This window comes from Xiphias gladius, chromosome 11 (genome assembly GCF_016859285.1).
Source record: "Xiphias gladius isolate SHS-SW01 ecotype Sanya breed wild chromosome 11, ASM1685928v1, whole genome shotgun sequence".
NCBI classification, from domain to species: Eukaryota; Metazoa; Chordata; class Actinopteri; order Istiophoriformes; family Xiphiidae; genus Xiphias; species Xiphias gladius.
In genome coordinates this window covers 9,636,713-9,659,108 of record NC_053410.1, presented here as the reverse complement: position 1 = coordinate 9,659,108, position 22,396 = coordinate 9,636,713, and the positions used below count along the sequence as shown (strand labels likewise).

The window sequence follows — 22,396 nt, the reverse complement described above, 5'->3', positions numbered from 1 at the left end:
TAATCTGTTTTCCAGTAACGTGAAGGCAGAAAAATGGATGTGGCACATTCATTTGACCTAAGTGTGGATTAAGGTGGATGCTACACAGCTCAGCTTGAGAGCTCTTCATGTGATGTCTGGAGAAACGTGGCATAAATGATTTAATGAGAATAATATTAGGGATGGATATAGTACAGTGTTGGTGTTCACCCAAGCTCAAAGACAACAGAGTCGGTACAAAAAGAACTAAAGTCTCAAGTACAACAGTACAAGGCTGCCAAAACAACAAAGTCCCACAGAAACAAGGGACCCTTCTGTTTTCAAAAGCAGTTTCTGTTGACGTAATCATAGTTCATCGCTAATTCACCCTATTGAGCTCTGAGGGCATTGTTTTGGCTTCACAACAAAGTCATTACCTCATCCTAATTAATCCCATTATAAGCAATGCACAGGTGACTGATGGCTTTATGATGTACAGAGGGTGAGGAACAGAGCCCCCCTGCAGTACTGACCTGCCAGGAGCCACTTTGTTGTTTGGCATGCCACTCGCCACAAGAATAACACAATATCACCAGTAATTTTGTTGTGGCTACAGTTAACTAAGAATAGAATTGATCAAAGTTCCCTATAGTTCATAGTCCCAATAATCAGTCCAGGGATGGTAGCGGTTAAACTACCTCATACTACCGAGTAGTGGTGGAAGTCACGGTCCTTTTCAGCATTTCACAGCCACTATACTGGGAAGCAGAAAACACACCAATCTTGAGCCTGCATGTAAATGCATTAGTACTGACTGCTGATGTAGTGTCACTAGTTCCCTGTGGAGTTTTCTTGTAGACAAAGTTTCGAGAAAACACAGTGTTACTCTAACAAATGTGTCCAATGTTTCCCCATCCTCATAAAACATTTGTAAAGATGATTGTTTTTTTTGTTGTCTTCTTGTTCCCTTCCTCTGTTGGCTTATTGCTGCATTTCTTGGCATGTTACCGGCGCCTGTGGATGAGTGTGAAATTGACAAGAATATGTATCGTGTCACCTGTGTGGGGTGTCTTTGTGCACGAGGACAACAAAACAAGTTCCCACTCTTAAATACATTGCGCCATGGTGCTGCAAGTGGTCAAAGACTCCACAGGGTACTTGTTTCGACAATGGAAGACACATGTTGTGTAATTACACTGCACAAAGAGAAGCCATACCAAACCCAGAGTTAAATTTCATCTTATTTTTCAGAGATTTTAGCAGCGCTAAAAAAGCACTGTGATGAGGGAGAAAACTACAGAGGGACCAACTGTTGTGGTTAAACTTGGAGCCCAAGGAATTCACAAGGCTTTGCAGTGATCGTATTACGACTGATAACTTTGATATTTTTAATAGTTAAATGTAGACTTAATGTGAGAAACATCATTTGGATTTGTTTAAGAAGCTGTTGTACAACGAGTCGAAAATGCAGGCAACTCAACTCACAAGTTCATATGTGAACTGAATAGAATCAGTTCATGTTTACTTCATGCAGTGATTTTTACTGCGTGTTGTGTTGTGCTCACGTCCTGGTCACTTAAGCCATGTAATAATCATATGAACCCTGGTAATTGGGCTCGCTGGGTGAAACGAACCTGAACTCTTGTTAATAAGGTAGTTGTTGAAATCTGATTTCGTTTTCACGAGGTTCATGAGGTTGTCCGTGGACAGATGCTATTTGTAGGCATGTAAACACTGGAGAAGGGACGGTAGTGGAAACCAGCCCCACATAACTAATTCATGAAAAAACTATGAATAGTACCTCACAATAACAGAGCTCAAGACAAAGGACCTTGACCAAGCCCCGATCAACTTCATTTGTAATCTTATTGTCCCAAAAAGACAATTTGTCTTGTAGCCAGGCGAAACACTGAACAAACACAGATCTGAAAGTAAAATACAGAAACTATATGTACATGCATGTGTAGAACTTATGCTAAATACCTGCCCCATAATCTCCCATAAAATACCAGGAACATAAAAGTAACTGCTTAACATAAAAGCTCAAGCACATCCAGCACCGCTCTCCAACTGGTCGTCTTGTCTCCTTTTCACATAACAGAGCAGTCTATTTAAAGAATAAAGTTATTTTTATATCTTTATTTTAATGTTATCAACAAATCTAATGAAAAGACCCAAACCAACAAATTATCAATCATATTAACTAGTATTGCCTGTGTAGCCAGAGCCTGATATAGTGTACTCCTCTGTATTACAGATATCAATTTTTTTTTTTTTTCCCCATTATTGTCCAAAAATTATTAGCAACAATAAATGTGCTATACCGCTGCATTTGGGTAACATTCCTTTATTAAGATAAGCAGGAAAGCTCATCAAACTAATAATGCAGTGTAAACACGAAAGTATGTCCTTGAGAATGCTCAGTGACCTGTGCCTGACATGAAGCTATTCATTTGATTAATGACTTAATGGTTTCTTCTCTAAAACATAAAAAAGTTAAAAACACCTGTAAAATTTCCTAGAGCTTAAGATTAATCCAAAGATATTCACTTTACTATAATGTAAGACAAGAAAAAGCACCAAATCCTCATATGTCAGAAGCTGTAATCAAATTTTGTGTCACAATAACAGTAATTTTTTATCAAGTAGTTGCTGAATAATTCTTCGGTTGATTGACTTAATTAATCAACTAATCATCTCAGCTCCATTTCGGGAATAACTATACACCGCCCATGTCATCAATATATTAGTGAATGCTACAGTGTTAAATAGATACATATTCTCAGTCTGCTTCTTGCTATCAGCAGTGGGAAAACCAAAAGTTTGGTTTTGTTTATGTCAAGATGAAATTTCTGCATTTGGGTTTTTCTCATTACTTTTCTCACTGGTGGTCAGGGCTCAGTTTGAAAATAGGTGGTGTCAAATATTTCTGTGCACCAATCAGAATCAAGAAACATGAATCATGTGACAGCAGTTGCTGGGTTTTTATCCTATGTTGCCCACACTGTCAGTCAAACCACATACTTCCTGAGGACACAGATTACCTGAGATTTTGAGCATTAACTTGAGGGTATTTACCCTTTAACTTTGATTGTTGCATATTTAGACTTGAATATTTAGTGTTGTAGAGAAACAAGATGTTTTCAGGGATGGGGGAAGGTGTTTTTGGACAGTGGAACAGTGGAAGTCTGACTCAGAGGAACAATCTATAGTATATCAGGCTTTGGTTGCTCAGAAAGTAGTAGCCAGCAGGGTGAATTCATTGTGAGTTATGTTCTCTTCAGGGGATTTCTTCATAATTATAAAAAGATGAAAATAATGTCAGCCATGTCCTTTAACCCCTCAGCTCCATACATCAGCTAATGCGGCTAAATGCTGTTTACTGGCGAGTGGCTGCAGCTGCACTGTAGGCCGAAAACGCATAAACACAAGTCTTCAACAATACACCATTTGATTTAAGTTGATTCATGGACATTAGATAACCTCGTCAGCTGTATTTATTATGCAGAAAGAATTTGCACCTGCCGTGTCGGTCAGCGTTATAGCATGTTGTCACATATACAGGTAACCACAGTTCTGTTCACTTTACTCCCACTTGTTGAATATTTTTCTTTCTGTAAGATGACTTTCTGACCAAGCTGGTAAGCTGTTTTTAAATGCAGACATTATGCCAAAGTCAAATCTATTTGCCACACTAGAAAAGGGTAATCTTCCACATTTGAGAAAAAAAAACTTTTCATATTCTTTCCACAGCACTAATGGAAAGAAAATGTTTACAAAGTTTTGATATTTTTATGCAGGTAGGCTGATCAAGAAGCCTTTACTGTAGGTGGACCACCAAATAGTTTACTAAGGAGTGAAGAATACATAATTTAACAGTCAAGCACTTATGCAGCTTTACCAATATGAAATAACATTGTGTAACACCTGTACACTCACAGCAGAGGCCCCTTTGCTTCATGAAAAATTCAACATTTTCAAGCCACAGTGTTTCTCACTATAATGCGAGGAATGAAAAGCAGTTTTCTTTTCACCATTGTCTAAGGCAGAATGCTTGGTTTCTTTTAGTCTCAAAGGAGCAACGCATAAACGTCCCTTTTCCAAATAAAGTTGTTTTCTATCCTACTTCATTTTATCATTACTTTGTGATTTGTTTTTGTCTTATGCAGGAAACGGTTGACTTTATTCTACTCATGAAAACCTGATGGATTGCCATGAAATTTATAACACACATTCATGGTGCCCAGAGGTTGAATACTATTGACTTCGGTGATTCCTTAACCCTTCCTCTAGCGCCACCATGAGGCTGAATTTATGATTTCAACACCTTTTGATCTAATAAATTGTTATGTTATCTATAAGTGGCTTTGGAGGTAACAGATGGGCCTTTAAAAATCTCTCAATCACCAAAGAGATACTCTGCCTTTATGGAAGGCTGAGAGACTACATTTAAAATGATTTCAATAGTATAAAAAAATCTTGACTCGTCTATTTATTACAGTGCGTTTTGAACAATGCCATACAGATGTTTATTTGTCCTCAAATAAAGAAATGCTTAGAGGTTATTCTTATGCCAAGTACTAAATATGGAAACAATTCAAGTTAATGTCATTAAAGTCTAAAGTTTTGAGGGCAAAAAAGGCAAAGAGCTTCCCTCTGGACAAGAAAGCAAAAACCCTGCGTGCAGTTTAAGGTGTGATGGCTCAATGAATGGATAATTAGGCTGCAGAGGCAGTCTGGGCAGACGGTCAGTGATCTCCCCACAGGGAGAATAGAAGTTATTTTACAGCAGATTGCCTCACACTGCCCACACGAGCTAATTATACAGACTATTCATGCGGCTCATGTATGGTACAATTGTGTAATTACAAAGACCCTGTTCCTATGATAATGTGCCATGTGAAAAACTGATGGAGATTTTGGTTTTACAAGTGGTATAAGCCCATTAGGGGAATATTTTTCCACGCACAGTACAATATCAATATTTCTACATTAAGATATTTTACTTACACTTGTATTCATTTTATTCTGCATTAAGCAATGTTTTAAAATGGACTCTGAACTCTTCGCAGTCTCGTCAGATGAAAGTAATCTCAGTAGCTCCTCTGGAGAACTGGATTTTTTTAAAGCGTGCAAAGTGAGGCAGAGCTTCTGTGTGTGATGCGTCTGATGTGGAGGTGAAAAAGGCCATGTTATATGATGATTCTTGACATAAAGTTGTGGCAGTAGACTCTTTGTTTTAGGCAAAAACAGGAAGTACGTCCCTGACAGGACTCAGCTCAGCTCTCAGAACAAGGTCAGTGGTTCCTTTGAGCACAGCCCTTGAGACTTTACAGCTCGTCTCAGCACCATGTCCAAGACTGGCAGGCAGGACCCCCGGACAGGAAGGTGACGAGGGCAAATCAACAATCTCAACACACATATGAGCACAGACAGATCTCCTAGTTTGAGTATGCTGTAGTGCATGCACATGCTCAGACTTGAGGGAAGTGCTTTTAAAGACCTTACTTTGTTTTTGTTTTCCACTTTAGCGGCACAGTGTAGTCAAGTGAAGCCACCGTAGTTGTTGTTCTATGAAAACGTGAACAAACACTCTCCCACCATCACGTGAACCAGGCCGGGTGCCCTACCAGTCAACACAGTTTGACAGTGTTTGCAATGAGATGTCATGTCGCCGCAGTAGAGACTCCTCCAGGAACTTTAATTGTTTCCTCCTGGTGAAAACAAGCAGATGGTGACTCCAAGTGTAGTAGAGGAGGCCGACGTTACCAACAGAAATTCCCCCCCTGACTAATGGATTGCTGACTCATGCAGTCATGGCACTGTTGATGATTGCAACACTTGTTTTTCCTTGCAATGGTTGTTGTGGTGAAACAGTTTCCTTCTTGAACCTGTAGGAATCTCTTCTCAGCTTGCAGGTGCAACCTATAACCCTGAAATACATGTGTTTTTACAGAAAACAGGTTTTCTCAAAACTTCATGTCAGGAAACCACGAAGCAAATTTTTGCATCTGTAGCAGTCACTAACAAGACTATAAATTTATTGTGTCTTTGTAGTACATTGAAAGATGTCTTATTTATTTTTGTCTTAAGTTAGTACTAGGACTGTAGCTAGTGATTATTTTTACTACTGATTAATCTGCCCATTATTTTCTTGATTAATTGATTAATCGTTTAAAAAACATACGAAAACAGTGAATGATGTCACAGTATCCTAGTGACATCAATAAATGTCTTGTTTTGTCTGACCAACAGTCCAAAAACCCAAATTATAAGATTTTCAATAACGTTAGACCAAGACAAGCTGGGAATTCTCACAATTGAAAACCTGGACTCATTAAATGTTTGGCATTTTTGCTTGAAAAATGACTCAAAAACTAGTTGCCAATTGTTTTTATTTTATTCATCTGATTAAATGACTAATCACTGCAGCTCTAGTAAGTACCTGTTGTTATTATAAAACCACTGCATTAGCTCATCATTTCAGCTGTCAGTGAAAAGATGTTCAAGTTGTTGTGGTTGTTAGTAGTAAGGATGAAAGTTTTTGTGGCTGTTTTGTGGTGAAAACAGGCCAAGCTCCTAATATTGTCTTACAAATCTGCTAAAGTGGAATATAAAAATATGGAAAAAAAAAAAAACTGTGCAATATGAAAAGACTAAGCAAAATCGAACATTACTAGCTTTTAGTCTCTCACGCCTTTATCATGCAATTGATTTACTTCTATGTAAAAGTGTAGTTGCTAAGTTAAGGGCTAACATACGGGCCTTGTCTTGAGACCTTACTCTGCTAAGCAATAACTTTTCTTATCCCTACAGTAGCAGTAACTGTAGCTTTTACACAGATTTAGTTGTATCGCCCATTCTGATTGTTGACCGAAAAACAAAATGATCCCTCCGGGGTCTGCATGTGGTGATTATTTTTATCCACTTGCAGCATTCCTGTATGGGCAGTCAACCTAAGTGTTGTCTCATGTTCACCTGGTAGACAGGTGTGTAGGAAAAATAAATTATGCGAAAGAAAAGGTTGTTACTGCACGCTGTCTGCACCGAGTTTATGAGGGACACAACTGACGAATGTGTCTCTAATAAACTCGGCAAGAAGTGACAGCGAAAAGAAATGTAGTTGAAATATGCATTAACCAGAAAAATAGTTCAGGATGCAATTTTCAGTCCTCCACTTTGACATTTCATTCAGTAGGTCTTTAAGAGTGCCTGGTTTGCTTGGCTGACAGGACGTTGGGGTTTGAGTTCGAAGTGACAGATCACTAGCCAGAAGTGGCTTTTTTTGATCAGTTATCTCCGGTGGCAATCTGTACAGTGGGTCTGAACAAAGATCTGGTAGCTTATAAACAGGAATCAGCTGTAAACTCTATGTGCACACGAGGCCGGGGGCCAGGGCAATCAGCAGGAGATTGTAGAAGTGGCTGCAGGGAGTCCTATAAAAAAACACAATTTTTCACAATTGCAGTTTCCTAAAGCCCAAGGTGACATTTTCAAATTGCTTGCTTTGCCCAGGCAATGGTCCAAAACTCCATCACGATAAGATAAAAATGGCAGCAAATACGCAAAATTTATAAGCTGGAACTATCTTATGTTTTCACATTTTTACATATAAAAATGACTTATACAATCAATCAACACTTTCCTCTTAATTTTAATTTAGCTTAATAATTATAGCTTTATTTCACTGTATTGTCAAAACCGGATAGTTATAAATATAACTGTTTTGTTACATGAGACTATAATATTTCCTCTTGCTGTCATATTTGTTTGAATGGATTAATTAGTTGGTTTCAGATTCTGGTAATCTGGATTGGACTTCAAGCTAGTTGGTTGTTTGATGTCACTGGTTATTGTTGCTTTTCTCAGTTTAATTATATGATATTCAGGCTATGTATGAAAATTGCAATGAGTGTACATCAAGGTTGGTAAGAGATTCACAGTGTCGTTAATTTGATATACTGTTCACCAGGCCTGACTCGACATAGTGGCTAAGAAAACCCATTTTGTGCTTTGTGACCCACACAAACGTGATGACATAGACCAGCTACGTCCCCGACAAAGGCTGTCGTTTGCTTTCCCAACTGTCATGTCTTTGTGGGGCCCCTTGTGCTGGGGCTGGCATCGGGGCCCAGTTTATTCATGTGCGTGTCCGCTTGGGCTGCTGGTGGTGTGAAGGTGGGTTATGAGTCGGCCCCAATGTGAGCAATTATCATCGATCAGCGCATTTACCGTTTTCTGTTTCCTTTTTTCTGTGTGCGCTGATACTCGTTCCAAGGTGGACCACGAGTGTGGCCCTTAAGGGCAAAACTGGGAGTCAAATTGAATGATCAGATGGTATCAAATAGATTAAACATGGGTAAAATGGTAAATATTGTTGTTTTTGGGTGTTATTCTAATTTTCCCCAGTCAGTTTTTATCTGGAACTGGTAAGGATGAAATCCTTCCTACTTCACATTAAAACCTAGGTAGATATATGGACAAACAAAGCAAATATCTGACAAAGAGCTAACCCTTTCTTTGCAAAAATATTCATTTAAGTGCTTATTATTTTTTGTTTTCAAAGATTTTCATCAAAAATCTGCACCATTTTTAAACTGATTTTAACATTTTGTACCCATCAATAGAAACTGAAGAGGGAAAATGCTGTGAACTATCTGAACTGATAATGCAACCAAGTCTCTGTAAATAAAAAAGAAAAGATTAACGTACAGTGGTTGCATTACATTGCATGATATTATTTTAAAATATATAGAATATCAACTCATCAATTAAGACCTTTTTTCGAAGACAAGCATAAAAACTGATAATAATGAGCACTAATTTATTTTGCTGATTGTAGTAGGTCTGGACGAAAAAAAAAATCATATTGCAATTAATGATATTGCAATGAGTCACGATTTTAGTGGGAATGGTCATTTTTGCATTTAATTTTCGCTTAAAAAATTTATAGATGATGTGATGTTTGGTGGGGTCTGTGTCAAACAAGCATGTTCCCTTATGTTTGGAGAATGTGATTTGTAGGTCAGGTCATCTCTGTAGCACCACAGTGCTTCATTTTTTAATGGTATGTTGTGACACATTTTACCTTTATCTAGAAATTGCAGCTCCTGCGATATGGATATTGCACTCGGCCATACTGCGTTTTCGGTAATATTTTGATGAATTGTTCAGCCCTAAACTGTACGGCTGGAAAACGTGATAGAAATTTAAGGCTTTAATTTCCCTCCTGAAATATCATTTTCATGAGTGATCCCAGAGTCACAGATACAAACTGACAGCATGACACTGATATTCTAAACATGTTTTCGAGCACACGTCTGTGTTTTTGTATCATACTTTTTATTTTTTTCATATGAAACAAATCAATTCTTCCAATGTCTTTGAAGTGTGAAATGTCTTTTTTACCACGAACTCTTACAGTACATTCAGTTAATGTTAATCTGAAAGAAAACATCTTTGAACTTGGCACTTAGAAAACAACCACAAAGAATTGTCACCTTTATTCATTTAGAACAAAATTTACAAAGCCATTCAAACAGTCTTTTTTTTATTTATTTATTTTTTTAATACTTTTATGTTTTTTAAACTCAACTGTTGAGAATATTCAAAATACACTTTTTAATGTTGCTTCTCTCTCTCTTTGTACTTACAAATATGTACATTTAAAGTCTCATTATCTTGTCGTCCCACTGATTCTTCATCACTGGTAATAAAAATCCTTTTTTAGTGTTTATTTATATCTCTTCACACTGTTAGCACTCTGTTTAGCTCTCCACTATTTTGTTTGAGCTTGAGTGTCTGTGAATGTTGAGCGTGCTCAGATGGATGTCCCGTGGCTGGGCTCACTGGCTTCTGGGATGGGTCCTCCTGGCACTGGTTGGTAGGACATTGGCATGGGTGTCTTGACTGGGCTCTGCCGGAAGAGGCCCCCGTTGGGTGCCCTGTGTTTGCAGCGGATAGAGGGCATGGTGGCACTGCTGAGGGGCAAGGGCAAGGTCCTGCCAGTGGCTGCACCCAGTGTCCTTCCTGCCCCATGACCCTCCTGGAGGAAGGTGGTCACAGAGAGTGGCCGCGGCCCTCGATGGGCTTGGTAGTCCCGAGCAGACAAGGCCTCCAGGGACTGGCTGGGCTGCATGCTGCCAATGTCCAGGGCAGAGATCTCGATAGACTGGCCTGGCAGCTGCTTGTGGGCCAAGTCCTCGTCCAGGAGGCTGTTTAAACGCTGGTGGACCTGTTCCAGGTTCACCTCTTTGTCCTAAAGATAGATGAAAAGCAATAAAAGCCACGGAGAATGTGTATGGAATAAAAGAAGCCAGCAGAAAGGATGGTGGATAGAGGTTGTAATGGAAGGGAGAGCATGAATGTAATTAACAAGTGTGATAAAGAATAAGAGTGAAAATGAATGCGCAGTGAAAGGGGTTAAGAGGTTAAAGAAAGAATGGGATGGGGATAGAGAGTGAAAGAAGATTGAAAAAGACAGGTTACAAGGGTTGTTTCATCATCACCATCATGACCAGCTATCTTCAGTACATGCAATGCAGTCTAGTTTATCGGTTAGAGAAAGTCTAAAACACATCTAGTAATATTCATGTGAGTTTGAAAGATGCTGAAATAACACACCGGCTTATTTCTCCTTCATTTAGGAAACCCGAATATATATATATATAAATAATATACTGGAATTTTTCAAGCAGTAGACATCGGGAGAGACATTATCTTAAAACACTAAATCTTAAATATGGGGTTGTAAAAAGGTAATGTCTCCACTTCTGAAAAGAACTTTAAATGAAGATGTCTCTTCATGCGGAAGTGTGTAAATTTTCTCCATAATTAGGTGACCACACATCTGCAGGAGGTGACTCTTGCATGAAGAGCATCAGCTGTTAACAAGACAGGCGCCAATGGACACACAGATCCAATTGTTATAATTGGATGAAGACGAAGTAGTTAATGTCAGTTAATTGAAGGAATATAAATGATATTGACAAATCTTTCAAAATATTCCTTTGTCTCCCACAAATAAAATATGGGAGAGGAGAGAGAGAGGCCAAATAAAGAGCCTATGATTGTTTATCAGACACACATTTTCCAACAAATGTTACCATGCTCACTTTTGGCTGCACCCTCCCCTCCAAACAGCAATATTTTATCATCATGCACCCACTTACAATAAGTCGAGCCACACTGAAGACAGAAAAAACAAAACAAAAAGGCAAATAACTGGAAAGACCATGGGGTGAGATGACAGATGAAGCAACTACAAGCTACCACTGCCCGGCCCCATGCCCCGCCCCTTCGCCCGGACACAGCCAATGACCATCCCGTATGGTACGTGTGGCCTCTCCTGACCTGTGTCAAGACCCTTGGCCTCCTCCCAGTCTCTCTCTATGTCTGTCCATATGTCCCGCCTCCCTTCTGGTGAAGTGCTTGTTATGTCATTATATGTCAATGGACCAGAAACCCTTTCCAGACCGTAATCCTTAGTCACCTGCTGGAGATCATAGACAACGATACATAACCAAAATGGTCCCCTGTGAATCCAGACATTGACATATAATTACAATTAAGTACTACTTAGGCAATGAAAAGAATGGTTCGGCATTTTGAAAGATACTCTTTTTGCTTTCTCTCTGAGAATTAGATGAGATCTATACCACTCTCATGCCCGTGTGATAATAAAATTGCAAAGTGGAAGGAACTGTTAGGCAACTGACAACGGAACCTTGGCTTGGAAGGGCATGAAACTTTCCTGGTTAAATCATCAGTACAATGGATGAGTAACTGTGATAGAAAATATCTGGGTCTTTTTTTCTTTTTTTTTTTTTTTTAAACAAAGCCAAAAGGTGATCCTGTACATTGTTTGTACTACATCTCCCTTGGTGCATTGTAGTATTCGGTTACATGTAATTGCTATTGGTGGGCAGTAATGAAAGATGTTGCTGTTGTGAAAACTAATCTGATTATAAAGCATTTTTAATTCACGCCTGTAAATGTCTTTTTCTCTATAGCGATGGCAGCCAAAGCGCACGGGTAAATTCACCGACCAGAACGTCTGTTTCACAGGAATTTGCTTAACTACAATTTGTGGGAGTTACTAGAGGGAGTTACTAATTTTAACTGTTTCATGGTGATTAACATGCGGGCACAGTTAGTCTTGTCGTCACTGTGAGATTGCCAGGCAACCAGCAGAGATAGTCCACAGAAGTCCTGGGTATCAAGAAATAATCAAACAATGACTCCCACAAATGAACTTAGGACAGAGCCAGGCCAGCTGTTTCCCCATTTTGGGTCTTTATGCTGAGCTGAGCAAATAATCTCCTGGCTGTGGCTTGTCATTTAATGGACAGATATGAGAGTGGTATCGATCTTGTCATCTAACTCTCAGCAAGAAAGCAAATCAGGATATTTCACAAAAAGTTGAACTATTCCTTTTATATGGCTGATGTGTCCAGGTTTACAGTAGGTTTTTTTTTTTTTTTTAAGTGGCTGTCATAATGTCCACATACTGTATGTTTGTGCTGTCATGGTTCCAATGATGCTTAGAACAATTTAAAGCGATACTCCACCCAAATCTTTTGAATAGTAAACACTCCTTCCTGCAGGCTTGAAAGGTAAACAGTTTTTAGAGTGAAGAACGGCAGCTGTGATCAGCATGACTTCATGACTGTTGAGTAGTCTTACAATTCTAAATTTTTAAAATAAACATACTGAGCAAAAAAACCCCCCTAATCATTTAGTCTTAAATAATAGAAAACAGTGAAAAATGGCCATCAAAATTTCACAGAGCCCAAGAGGATGTCTTTGAATTTGCTTGTTTTGTCAGACAAAATGCTTAAACTCAAAAGATATTCAATTCACTTTGATGTAAAACTGGGAAAGGGGAGCCAGTTGTCACATTTGAGAAGCTTGAACCAGAAAATGTTATGGTATTTTCCCTCTATCAATGAGCAGATGACCCTGCGGTGTTTTGACAAATTTCTGTTTAGCTTTGGATATTTTTTTCTGCTGCAAAAACCTGTCAATTTTGCATTAAACTAACCAAGAAAACTAAGAATCTTTTACAGTCACATTTCAAACCTGAAGAAGGTTAGGGTTTAACGCTTAAAACATGTTGTGGGAAGAAAATTGCTAAAACATGTCTACAAACATAACAATAATGGAGCTCAAAACACAAAACTGATTATACTCAAACAACTAACACTACTTACGTTCTATAAATAATGGGACAGTGATGTTGTGACTCTCACATGACAGCAATATGTGGTTATTATGAGAGCAGCTGTACACAAAGACTGAAATAGATAAACAGCAGTAACTCAAACTCTTGTCTGCACCAAAAACCAGCATTGGTGGAGTTTGATTTACTGTGATATATTTATTTATTTATTTATTTTTAAATCAGGACAGGACTGGGTCTTGGATTGGTGCATTATCAAGTCAAACAGGCAGGTCAAGGCTCATATTCTTTACTATCTGCTTTTGCTCACACTTTAGTTTAGGGATCCATGTCAAGCCTTAGTTGTCTGGACGCCTCATGCAGAGGGGCTGCCCAGTCGACAGCAGCAAGATGAAGTCAGAGCTCTAAAGCATTAAGACTTGAATGGATTTGCTAAAGAGAGCTATTGTACAACTGAAGCACTTATCGGCTCAGAAGTACAATTTCAGTATGTGGTTTTGAATTTGCAATTCAACGTTAATTTTACTGTTATCATTCCAGCTGCGGTTCTCTCACATGAGCATCAGTGACTGTGATTCCCGCCATTTTGGACTCAAAAACAATCGATGTTTTTATACGTCAGTATGAGAGAGAATCACAGTAAGCGTGTTTGAGAGAGAAGCCTCAGAAGTCCCTATCACAGCACCCCAACCTCTCTCCCAACATGAGAAAGAATGAGTAGATTGATCACATGATGTCTGGACTATCATTAGGGGCACACCTATTATAACTGGGTGTACTGCAGCTCTACTAAATCGGGGCTGGCGTCAGCGCCTGCTGGATCCATAAAGTAGAGTGTGGCAGTGGCATCTCTGGGCAGGACCGGGGGGCCCGGGGGTCTGGGTCTCGACCGGGGCCTTGGAGGGGCAGGGGGACCCGTGGTGGCCACCATGGCCCGGTTCTGGGTTAGCAGGCTTGGGCCTGGGCCCTGGCCCGATGAGTTGTCAGTGGTCACCTCTTTGGGCTGCTCTCTCCGGCAGTGGTTGCTATTCCACCAGGTCTCCAGTGCAGCCACCAGGAGGGCCAACAGCAGCCCGGCAGCCAGGATGCAGAACACGCCGGCAAAGCTGTGGAGACGCAGCGCGCGTCCCTCTGGCTGGGTGTCGGCATGGCTCTGCAGGTCACAGCGGCCTTTCTTCGGCCACCATTTTTGCTTCAGGATGTCGAGATCACCTTTTTCTTGAAGCTCCAAAATCCTGTGGACGAGAGAGACTAAGTAGTTCTTTTAAACACAGTAGTAGCTTATGTTAAAAGCCCGCTAATCAAATTACAAAGAAAGCGGAGCAGAGAATGGAAAATTAGATCATTTTCATAGACAAACATGAAAGACAATTGGAAAATCAATGTAAGAGCGCTTTGGATGACTATAATTACATGATAATACTTTGTAGATCATGACATAAAACTAATAAAAAACAGTTAGTGTACTGTATTAGAATTGGTTGATAGCTCGTTTGAGACCCATAGTGGGTAAAATGCTATCAAACACTGCAGTTTGCACAGCAGCAGTTTGGGACAATTTATAAATGCTAGCAAGAGCTAAAAGACAAGTTCTATGTATACAAGGCAAAAGAATAACAATCACAGCAAGATTAATTGGTTTCATATCAAACTGTATAAGTGTGGAAACAAAAAAGATCAAATACTGCAGTCAGTCCATTAGTTAGCTTACAGAGAGCTGAGAGGAATGGATGGATGTTCTGGTGGAGAATGACGATGGCTGGGTACAAACATGCGAGACAGTGAATCTGTCCCATCGGAGCGGTTAGCTTTCTGCACAATCATTATTCAACCTCTTCAACAATGACTGGCACATATGTGTTTGTGTACAAACCTGCACATTCACTCAGACATATGTACACACAGCTGCTAAAGCTTTTGACATTAAATCCTTTATACACATTTACACTAATGAAACATCACAACCCCAGACGTCTTCAAATATTCACCATTTCTGTTCCTCCAAGTGATGTATTTAAGATCTTTCACCAAGACACGGTTTGTAGCTTACAGAGTGATCGTTCCTCCAATTTCAGATGGTGTTTGTTATGAATTTATATTTTACATGGAGGAGAAAGCTTGCTGTCCTGATTCGAAATTCACTAATATCACTCTTGGAAAAACTGCACCGAAAAGATTTCTGTCTGGGGAAAAAACAAATTAACCTAAAACAATCGGCAAAAAGTATGGACTGTGAATATAAAATATGTACTTCTCAGTCTGCATCTTCAAGAGACACTGTACAGAGAAGTGTTCAGGCTGCAAATGCTGAAACTCTAACCACACAAACACGCTGGTTTAGTACAACTTGGTTTATATTTCCACAGCTCTGGCCATCTATTCTATTGGTTATGATAACATTGTGCTCACCACAGTAATTACCGAGATCTGGAAATATGGTCAAAACGCTAAAAATAGGTCCAGCAAGGCAAAAGTGACAAGCATTCAGGAAATCACACACGTTAACAATCCTCCAGGTTGGTTAAACTTGTTTGGTAAAATTATGACTCAAACATTTCTTTGTAATCATCCATCACACTATAAAGATGCTCTCTCTGGTTCACCTTTGACCTACTATACTTGCCGTAGTTGTGTGCACTCAAGGTTTACCTGAGCAAAGAGAGATTATTAGTGCCATTACAGGTGCGCTCACTTTTGGTTTGAAAATCTGGCCAAGCTGTCAGTTGTGTACAACCTGTCTGATTGTCTGGCCATTTGAATCGTATTCCCAGTTGGACCTAATTTTAGTAATGTCGCTGTGTGTCCAGCCTTATATCTAACAGACCCGATGCCTGGAGCTAAGGTCTAACACCCCCTAGATTTCCTTTAAAACAGTTTACAGGTTGGTTGCTACCAACACTGTTAAGATCAAATGAATGCTTTGCGATTTAATATAGATCACTACATAGTATACATTTTGTGTATATATTCATACTTCTGAGAGAAGAGGTCTCTATAAGGACTGCCATGCTGCAGGGCCATGCCATAGCCTCTGGTGCTCATGCTGTTTCCTGATACAGTCAGCGTGCAGTCGTCGTCCGTCAGAGCAGCGTACTCTACCACCGCCATGTCCCACACAAAGGCATATGACTCTCGCTTTGCCTGGAAATTTGGAAAGTTCCCGTGAGAGAGAGAGAGAGACACTCAGACATAACTACATGAGGACTTGTTTAAAGCAGTGTGACACTAGCTTAACTTAGAAACCTCCTTTAATGAGCTGGACCTTTTCGATTTTCTTTCCATTATCAGACAGAAAGATTGTGGCGTACTGACAAGTAAAAACTCTTCATTTTACAACTATATACAGAGCACAAATACAAACAAATTTAAACAATTTTAATGTATTTATAAAAAATCCCTTTTCTTATTACTTGGATTTCATGGTTAAATCTGCTCATTTGTTAAGTTTTCCCTGGCCATGTCCCACCCCAGCATCTTGTTGTAAACAATGACATACTACAGAACAGACTGAAGACATTGTCAACATGCCGTTTTCCTGTAACTGTTATTCTTCAAGTTAGCAGAAGGCCTTTTTTTTTTTTTCTTTGCATTTTTTACACCTTGAACCCATGTCCCTGTGTTGATGGGAGAGTAGCACAGACTTCTCCCTGTGAAAACGCAATGAGTATAACAAACAGAGCTCATTCAGCATGCAAAATATTTGCACAGAAATTAGCATAAACATTTTGCCCACTCATTAGAGTATTAGATATCTTAACAAAGATTATGAAAATAGTTAGATCCCTGTTTTTTCTAGCTTTGCATTCCTCTGCATGTAGCATATTTCCAGAGACACAATCATGTGCTGTAGCCCTCAAGTGCAGACTGTGGAGGATATTTAGAACGACACCAGCTTTTTTATTTATTTATTTATTTTTATTTTTTTTAATGTGTTTGTAAGCATCTTTCTGGCTTTTTTTCCCCCCTCCAGCGTAACACTATGCTCTCAGCAAATACAGCTTAACGGCCTTTTCACCTCACATCTCATTAGGACTGCAGAGGGCTCTCAAATTCATTCACCTTTAATAAATAAACACATACTGAAGGAATCACATTCTCATCCAACTGTAAAACTCAAGTCATAATGAGGATCATGCAGCAGTTTGTTTGTTAGCTATAAAGAACATTGTAGTAGTAGTAGTATTAATTCAGTAACTGTGACTAAATAAATATGTTTAAAACTGAGAGGATGGTTCTCCATTGATGTATGTATCAATGCAACTGGCATGACTGCACTGGATGCAGTTGGCTGCTCAAATAATAAAAGCAGTTTAATGCTGTTAAAGTGTATATATCTAGACTCCAGTGCAATTTGTTTAATTATGGATTATTCTTCAATGTGCACTTTCTAAGTGTGTCTGTGTGTGCTTGTGGTTAAGGAGGAGACGAGAGAGAATGAATTAGAAGTTAATTTAGCAGCACAAGAGTTCGTGGTAGTAATTAAAAACCCTCACTATTCACTATATTGAAAATATCACTTTTCTCACATGCCGTCCGTCAGTCAGTGATGGAAATTACTGAACCAATTTTTAAGTTTGTTCGTACCTGATAGTGTGACAGTAAAAATCTATAGTTAATTATCAAGGCTGAGATTATGTTTCGTAGTAACGATGTGTTAAATAGTTAACCCTACAGAAACTACTGATTTGATTATATCTGACTTTTAATATTGCATAGATAGTGTTAGCCAAATGTCATTATATAGTTTTTGATTGGTTTCCCTAGGAATAGCTTCTTGAAAAGAACCCAACAGAAATATAACAAAAGGCAACATGAGGTTAAAGGGCTTTAATAAAATGCTATTCACAAAGACCAAAATAAATAATCACCTTCTTTATTCCCTCTGATGGGCTGGAGACAGAGTTCATAAAGCCGTTATTCTTGTTTATGGTCTTCCAGAGCTCCGCGAATGTGCTGTCCTGCTCCAAAGGGTTGGTGCCTTTGACTCGGAAATACTCGTACACGGCCGATTCCCTCACTGTCCCATAAACCAGATCCACCTGCCTGGACAGGTCCTGGAATGACCTACAGTCAGGGTCACATGAGCCAGTTAGTTCAACAGATTTGATAGAAAACTGTTTTTGAAAAAACTGGATACGAGAAGAAATTCAAGCGGAAACATATTTTTTTTTCTTCGACACAGCCTTTACAGGAGAACCTTTGAGTTTGTCTCATGTGGAGAACTATATTGATATGATTGCCATCAGGAAATATGACTTGTGGAATTTTAATTATGCGAAACCAAAAAACACTGTCAATTCATCTACAGAGGATATTAAAGGCTGAATTAAGTTTTGCTTTTTTCCCCACTTTGTTAATGTGAGCTATATATAGATACAAAATAGTAAGTATTGAGTCTTAAATGAATAATCAACATTTTAATTGTGTATAATGATTCATTATTAATATATAGGCTTGATCTGCAACTGTTTACATATGACTTCTTCAAACAATTAACTTATTATTTTTCTTGCACAAATTTTTTGGTAAAGAATCTGTTTGAGGGGGGTATCAGGTACTGGTGTTTCATAAAATTTCACATCCTGCGCCGTTAATTTTACAGTATAATCTTTTTATGATGCAGTAAATAGTGTGTTACTGTCTCAAACTGTTAATTTTTCACATGCATGGCCTGTTGTACGTTTGCTGCCGAAAAAGCAGTCCTTTTTTTTTTTTTTTTTACAAACATGATGCAAGAAATCACTAACTTAAGAAACACTACTCCTACACTTTCATTCATGACCCCACCTCAGCCTCTTGGCTTATATCCTTCCACATACAGATTTTCCCTCTATACAAAACTCAAGCTTTAAATACCTCCCGGTTCACTCCATCAAATCAATAAGCCTAAAGCTACCACCTCCCTCTCTTATGCACACCGTGCTTTTTATCAGCCAAATTATCTGCACCTGTAGCGTGCTGCCTGCTGCTTCTGATGTCGATGCCAATGCTTTCGCAGATCACCACTTTCCCCAACACTCCTAGCGTCACGACTGCGACCAGAGTAATGATGACCAGGTTGGGGAGGTGAAGTTTTTCACTTATTATGGGGTTCTACCCCATGATTGGGCAATAAACCCCTAATAGAGTCTCTCCTGATTAAAATGCCTATTATGCAGATGCTGTATGGGCAATAAAGAAAAGAGGCTCCTCACAGCAGCTGTATTTTATATGTAAAGATAATCGCCAGTTTTGTACAGCATCATATTGTATAATTGGATTGATATGTTTGAAATGCTGCTTCTGTGCATTCGTCACCTTTCTTTAGAAAGTCAACATAGTAGACAAGCCCCGGAATGTTTACTTAACTAAGACTGTTTTCTCTGCAATTTCCTAAAAAGAGAGAAAGTGAAATAGCTTATCTCAAGATGATGATGTTGGACTGATTCAACCATTTAATTTGAAGCCTATATGGTGTAGCAGTGGTTGTTGGGGGGGAAAAAGCAAGCGAGAGAGACACAAACAACTGATTAGATATTTCATGGTAATTCTGTCAGATTAAACCGCAAGCCTTACTGCACCGAGTAAAATGTGCCATTTTAACAGCTTTCTTTTATGTAACCACACAAGCATTGTGACCTACATTGCACTGTGGAACTATAGATTTGAGATAAATCAACTCTAGAAATATTTAAATCCACCAGCTGGAGTAACTAGAATAACTATAAGAAAAAATATGAAAATACTCACAAGTGGTATTATCAGGCAGTATCTATTTGAAAGACACTGTATATGTACTGAGGACATCTGTCACCCATTTATTTATTTGTTTATTTAATAGGGACAGTGCACATTAATAAACATTGCTGTAAATGCACCAGAGCTAGTCAAGAGTCAATTTTTTATCTGTAATCCCTGGACAGATTTTAGAGTCACCCTAAAAAAAAGAATTTAAGATTGAAATTTCAAAATTATGGAGATCATTTATAAGCAGGCAGAGCAATAATAAAAAGAGAGGAGAATATTAAGATTATGAAAACATCATTCAGGACAACATTGTCAGGTACAATTTAGTTGCAGCACGGTCTCATAATATAAGACATGCAAAACAATACAATGAGAGGGATTCATGTTAATATAAATATAAATACCTAGTGCTGTATTGTTAGACGCCAACTGAAACATGCAAAGCAGAAGCACTGACATCCAAAGCTAGCACAATAATAAAAGACATACAGTAGATCCGTCTGACATAATAAAAGCAAACCCACAAGATAGACAAGCATGCAGGTACATGAGGACAATAAAGTGCAATTGAGTTTTGGTGCTAGCAGAACTGAGTACTTATTAACCATTTCTTTAAGTGAGCTCTAAAGAAACCGTATCTATCCAGTTCTCTAATGGTTGCTGGGATGGGGTTTTCAATTCTAGTGCAGCTTTAACAGAGAATGCAGACTGACTGAAGGTACTCTTTTCTAATGCAGTCCCCCTCTTGCTGCACCTCTTGTGAATTGATATGCAGTCATTCTTGTGTTGACAAACTGAGTGGATGAGAAGTCAAGCCTTTTATTGTCTTGTACACAAGACAAACATCTTCATATTTAATCATGTTTTCACAGTCATAAGAGTTTTTTTTGTTTTTGTTTTTTTTTTTTTACATGCTTTTCCTTGTTGGGTTTTTTTTTTTCTCAATGTAATGCAACATACACTTCAATTCGCAATCAATACAGAGAGGTTCAGCTTAGCCCTCTGTTCATTAGCAATAATGGCTGAACAAAGACTGAAAGAAGCACAGTAACAGCCCCACACACAAACCAATTTTCTTTCTCCTTCTCTTTTATGCGGCACTACAGAGACATGCATGTAAAAAGACATTCTTCTCTTATATGTGCATGCCACTAATTTCCTCGAAGGGGTCCAGTTGGAATCCAAGGCACTAAATTGCTGGCTGCACAGTTGGTCATGGTTGTATTTAGCTTTGTTACTGCTATGGTTAATTTTACATTTATAAAGGAACATTAAAAACAAAAACAAGAGAGTTCAGCCAAACAGTTCACTCAATTAGAATTCATCTGTGTCGTATCCTGGAGGACAAATAAAGTTGAAGAAACTAATCTGACTTTCTCTCTCTCTTGCTCTCTCACACAAGAAGCACCTACAAATAGTTTTATATTGCAGTGCGGTAGGAAACAATTTCACCTCTGTGTCCCACGCTGCAGGCGTTTCGTATAGGCTTATATGAAGAGAGAGCAGACCAAACAGGAAAAAGCCACGTAGTGTTTGAAGAAAATTTCTAATATACAAATGTTGACTTAAGTAACCATTGTACCTCAGACAAAGTTGATAATGGTTCCCATTACACCAAACTGACGTATCATGCAGACACACATTTAGAGAGACACAGACACACACAGGCAACACACAATAGCACAGTCAGTGGGAAACATGCACACATACAGACTATAAAAGGAGTGTATATAATCTCTTTTGGCACTTGCAAAAAATCCTAACTACTGTTTTTTGGCAGTATACCAGTGTGCTGAACTGACTTGTAGAAGACAGAATGTTGATTTCTCCAAGAATCATAAAAACAACTTTTGATTTTTTTCAGATAAAGGGAGCTTGACTGTACCTTAGTCTGTCTATCTTTTTTTTTTTTTTTTTAAATCAAATCATATCCGGCAGAAACTTCCATGGTTTGGACATTAGATTTATGCTGGAGGACAACCTGCCGTTGCTTTTATGACAAACATTTCTAGAACAGGGAAGAAATTTCAGATTTTGAAGATTTAGATGATATTTGGAGATATCCAGCCTTTTCTATGAGTCACTTCACAGTATTAGTAGAGCTTTGGTCACAAGGTGTAATCAAAAGCTTGGTTATCGTCGTCGGTGTCCTTTGCATAGAAAGGTACATTACACTTATAGACGATATTGCCTGGTAGAGCAAAGAGGGGTACAAAAAAAAAAAGGAGCCTAGAACTGATCAGTGAGGCAACTTTCAAACTGCCTATTTAAATACAGCAATACATCTTTTCGAAGTCAATTGGCCCCTGGTTTAGACAGCTCAGCCATTCTGCCCAAACCACAAAAATAAAGCTTACTAAAAGAGCTCAATTCCAACTCTGTAACCTGTCCCCTGACTGTTTTCTCCATGATGGTGTTTTACACACACTCCCCACAGGAGTTGCAACCCTTCCTCTTCTAAGCCATCCTATGTTTCCCAGGACAACGAGAAAGGCAGCAATGGCCCTACACAAAAGACCAAATTTAGTGTGT

General features: G+C 38.8%; 1 protein-coding gene and 1 long non-coding RNA gene across 2 annotated transcripts in view; one reads left to right on the top strand and one right to left on the bottom strand.

The window, feature by feature from the left end:
* LOC120796587 overlaps positions 1–22,396 on the top strand; it is a 110,063-nt gene that overhangs the window by 58,800 nt on the left and 28,867 nt on the right. The window lies entirely within an intron of this gene.
* grid1a (glutamate receptor, ionotropic, delta 1a) overlaps positions 9,600–22,396 on the bottom strand; it is a 225,717-nt gene continuing 212,920 nt past the window's right edge. Inside the window, exons 13-16 of the mRNA XM_040139593.1 lie at positions 18,007–18,202; positions 16,113–16,279; positions 14,133–14,373; positions 9,600–10,216 (exon numbers count right to left, since the gene is read on the bottom strand). Coding sequence (XP_039995527.1) covers positions 9,779–10,216; positions 14,133–14,373; positions 16,113–16,279; positions 18,007–18,202 — 1,042 coding nt within the window. The 3' untranslated portion in view covers positions 9,600–9,778. The remainder of the gene's footprint in view (positions 10,217–14,132; positions 14,374–16,112; positions 16,280–18,006; positions 18,203–22,396) is intronic.